Raw genomic sequence first — 4,616 nt, 5'->3', positions numbered from 1 at the left:
TGCTCTTCCAATCTTCGGCTAGTGCGGAGGGCGAACAGATACGCCTCGTTAAGTCGCGTAGTTAACTCTTCCAGGAAGTCATGGTGACCGATGTTAGCTCTTGGCTGTAAATCACACTCAAAGGGTAAAGTTAGTTCCCTTCCATAGGTAAGGAAGTTAGGTGTGTATCCTGTCCCTCTGTGAATGGAACTCCTGTATGCCGCCAAAGCTGTAGATTTGTAGAGATCCCAATTGTTTCCTTTACTATTCACGTAGTGAGATACAGATTCCATGAGGGTCCGGTGAAAACGTCCCACTCTGCCGTTCGAAGAAGGACGATAAGCAGTGGTCTGTATTTTCTTTGTTCCGACCATTTGGCAAGTTGTTTTCAACAGGTCTGGGTAAAATTTGCTCCGCGGTCCGACAAGAGCATCTGAGTTCCTGAGATGCTCTTGTCTAAGAACCACATTTTCGACAAACACTTTTGCGACCTCTTCCGTCGTAGTGTCCTTCACTGGGACAGCCTCAGCATAACGCGTGAAGTGATACACACGTTATGAGATATTTATTCCCTCTAGCCGTTCTCGGAAAGGGTCCTTGTACATCCATCGCTACCAGTTCTCCGGGCCGAGTCGCTTGGTAAGGAGGCATAATCGGTATCTTAGGAAGCAGCCTCCTTCGGGCACAACCTTCACATCTTCCTACGTACTCTTCAATATCTGCTTTCATTTTCTCCCAGTAAAAGTTCCGCTCTGCTCTTTGTAGTGTACGCTGAGTGCCGCCATGACCTCCACAGGGCTCGTCATGCAGCCAATACAAAACCCTGCGCACCAGAGAACGAGGTATTATCACCCTCCATCGGTCGCCATCTACTCTAAACTGTAGCCCATCTTCGTCGAAACAGCATGCTTCCCCTTGGATTTCCGCTAACCTTTTACAAACTGGGTCGGACCGCTGCTCCTGGATGACTTCTTCTCTAGTCACTGGAGCCTTTCCATTCTTTCCCACGACCCGCACAGCTCTGCTAAGCGCATCTGCATTACTATGGTTCCTACCAGGTTTATATTGGACTTCGAAATCGTACTCGGCTAACTTGATCTGCCAGCGCATCAGCCGGGAACTCGGCTCCTTGAGTCCGAGAGTCCATCGCAATGGTGCATGATCGGTTATTACCGTGAATCGTCGACCATAAAGATAACACCTAAACTGAGAGACAGCCCACACTACTGCTAGTAACTCTCGTTCCGTTGCTGAATAGTTCCTTTCTGCGCTGTTAAGCTGACGGGATGCATAAGCTACAGGTCTTTCATGTCCATTTACCTTCTGCGCGAGTACTGCTCCCACAGCTACTCCGGAAGCATCCGTGGACAATATGAAGGGGAGCGCGAAATCGGGGTAACACAGCACAGGGCTTCTTTTTAGGCAGGTACAGAGGTCTTCAAATGCCGAAGTTCTTTCTGGTGTCCACTCGAACGCTGCAGTAGATTTTGTCAACTCGGTTAAAGGCCTAGACCTTTCAGCGTAATTAGGAATGAACCTCCTATAGTACCCAGACAGGCCTAAGAATGCTCTAATTTCTTTAACATTCTGGGGTTTAGGATACCCCTCTATGGCCTTCACCTTCAGAGGATCAGGCTTCACTCCGTCTCTGGATATTAAATGACCGAGATAGACCAATTCTGACTGCATAAATTCGCATTTCTTAAGGTTAATCTCCAGATTTGCCGCCTGTAGCTTTTTCAAAACTTTACTTAAGCGTTGGTTGTGTTCTTCGGAGGTTTCACCAAATATAATAATATCGTCAAGGTAAACCAAACACTCAGTACCCAGAAGTCCGCTCAGCAATCTATCCATGAAGCGCTGAAATGTAGCTGGTGCTCCTCCCAACCCGAAAGCCATCCTTACATACTCATAATGTCCCTCAGTAGTGCTAAACCCTGTTTTTTCGCAGTCCTCTGGGCGAATCGGCAATTGGTGGTAACCGCTCGTCAAGTCAAGGGTGGTAAACCATTGACTTTTCCCTAGGCTGTCCAGAGTCTCATTAATGTTCGGCAGCGGATAGGTGTCTATACGCGTAACGGAATTCAGTCCACGAAAATCCGTGCAGAACCTATACTTGGGATCTTCCCCTGGAACAGCCTTCTTCCTAACGAGGATTATCGGGGCTGACCATGGGCTAGTAGAAGGCTGAATCACCCCTTTCTCGAGAAGCTCCTCGATCTGCTCTTTCACAATCGGCCGGAGGCTATGCGGGGTACGGTACGGTCTAACTGCAATAGGACGAGCATCGCCAGTGTCTATATTATGATGGACAAAGTCGGTACCGACTAATTCTCCTTTATCCCCCGGAGCTAACCCCTTCCAATACTCAATTAAAATATTCATGATTTCTGTCCGGTCCGTCTCGCTCAAATGCATAAGTTTATCTTTAACGAGGGTATACCAGTTCTCATCCATACCCTGCCTAATTAACCTGATGCAAGCCTTGTTCTCCTCTATGTGGATTTCTTCCACCTCACTCACAATGGTACCTCGGGGTAGCCTCACCTCGCTTTGGGATGCATTAATTAATTTCACCATCACATTTCGTTTTTTAGGAGCCACCACTACTCTGGCTGTCCTGGCAACTCCTCCTGGCAGGTTGACGGGCTCAAGAAGGACTTCCATTCCCTCGACCTCTCCTTTGATTCTAGCAGGAATGATCAGCTCACTGCTTGGCGGCACGATAATAGTTTCCTTAATCAGTGCGATGGCACGTTTCTGGCCCTCCTTCCTTTCATCATACGCTGTTTGCACAGAGCAGTGGGCAGCCTGAACTGTCCCGTTTCCAACATCGATGCTCGCCGCTATCCTACTAAGCACGTCCATCCCCAGGATTCCATCCGCACCATGTTCAAGAGGCGTGATCCACACTTTGTGTTCAATCGTGGAAGAACCAACTCCGATTGTTAGCACCTGTTTTCCAGCGATGGGTCTCTGTGCTCCGGTGACACCTGTGATGGTACTCCTCCCTGCCGATTCAATGGGAACGTTTGGAATCGGTTCATTCAAAAGGGTGATATCAGCCCCAGTATCCACTAAGACGCTTCTTTGCTGGCCATTGAACCGAATCACGATTATTAGTGGAGCATAATTCTTTGTATCGGAGAGTGCCACCCCAATTTTACCTCTCTTTGTCACGGTTCCTGAGGCTGAGGCCTTCACTCGGAACCCCTCCTGTTTAACGCTTCATCGTCCTGACCCCTCTCTTTACACCGTCGCCGAATGTGCCCAAGTTCCCCGCAGTTAAAGCATTTTATACTGGGACAAAGCTCCAGTCGATGGCCTATCTGTCCACACTTATGACAACTGTCAGCTTTCCATCGTTGGCAGTCCCGCATCCAATGCCCCCATTCACCACATTTAGGGCAGGGCGTTCTGGGATTCCTTTTACCCACCAAGCTGTCCTTCTGCTCCTGATATGGAACGCTTCGTGCCGGGACTCGATCACTACGCTCAACGTACGGGACTCTCCGATTTCGGCAGCCACCCCTAGGAGTGACTCTACAGACCGTTGGGGACTCTGATGCCTCCAGACTAGCCGTTTCCCCTCTTCGGAGACAGCAGCAACCCGGTTCGTCTTCTTCTTCGGTTTTAATTTGTCTAATATTTTTTTGCTCTCCTACTTCCACCTCAGATGACATCCGCTCTGCCATCACCACCGCATCTTGTAGGGTATTAACATCCTGACCCTTTAAAAATCGCCGAATAGGGGTCTCGGTTCCCAACTGGAACATCCCTAATACCACTCTGTTCATCACCGTCCTGGCGCCTTCTCGTTGTTCCTCTGTAGGCAGGTCGTCGACTGTGAACGCCAAAATACCCGCTTCCTCACACCGGTCGGCATAAGTGCGATAGTCCTCCCCTACTTCTCTTTTCAGCTTTAATAGCGTCCTCATGTCCGCTAGTAGGTCCCTTCCCTTTGAGAACCTTTTTTTAAAGAGGTCCTTCACTTCCTTCCAATCTTTGCATGCCCGGAACTCGGTTCCATGGATCCGTAGATATCTCTCCGCGGGTCCTTTCATCTTTGACAAGAGAACTTCCTTCCTTTCCTCGTCATGCCACCCACTCCGACAAGCAACCCTTTCCACTCTTTCTAAATAAATTTCAGCATCGCCAGGCTTGATATTTTCACCCGACCACTCTGGAATTTCCTTAGTGTATAAGCGATCCCGGATTACAGGTAACCGAGTTGACCCCTCCAAGGAAAATTTGAGTTCGTCATTCTCCAATTTTAACTGAGCGATTTCAGCACGCTGTTTCTCCAAGATTACTTGCACCCTCAACTCCTCTATCTCTCTTTTTAATTGTTCTTTACTCATCGTTGCTAAGTTTTTTTTTCCAGTTGTTTTGCCTGTATATATATATATATATATTTCTTAGATAGTTATTCACCCCACACCTGACACCAAAATGTAGGGCTATAGTCTTTTTTTAAATGGAGAAATAAGAGAGATGAAGAATAAACAAAACCATAGGTCTCAATATTATATTATCTTAAAAACTTACATTATAGGTTAGAGAATAATCTCAATAATAAAAGAAAGAGTCCCTCACAACTCAGAAGTCAAATTACAACTAATATAACTTTCAGCAAA

The 4,616-nt window shown here is 47.4% G+C and overlaps 1 protein-coding gene across 1 annotated transcript; it reads right to left on the bottom strand.

Annotated features, from left to right (window-relative positions):
• On the bottom strand, positions 1-502 carry LOC136796792 (uncharacterized; the record flags this gene model as incomplete). Its single annotated transcript, XM_067051511.1, is given in 1 exon segment — positions 1-502. A coding segment is annotated over 1 exon segment (353 nt), but the record flags the coding sequence as incomplete, so codon positions are not given.
• Positions 503-4,616: the final 4,114 nt, after the last annotated feature.

Source organism: Halyomorpha halys, unplaced genomic scaffold (genome assembly GCF_000696795.3).
Source record: "Halyomorpha halys isolate HHAL.00 unplaced genomic scaffold, Hhal_1.1 Scaffold266.1, whole genome shotgun sequence".
NCBI classification, from domain to species: domain Eukaryota; kingdom Metazoa; phylum Arthropoda; class Insecta; order Hemiptera; family Pentatomidae; genus Halyomorpha; species Halyomorpha halys.
The sequence above is the reverse complement of the archived record's forward strand: the minus strand, read 5'-3'. Positions and strand labels throughout refer to the sequence as shown.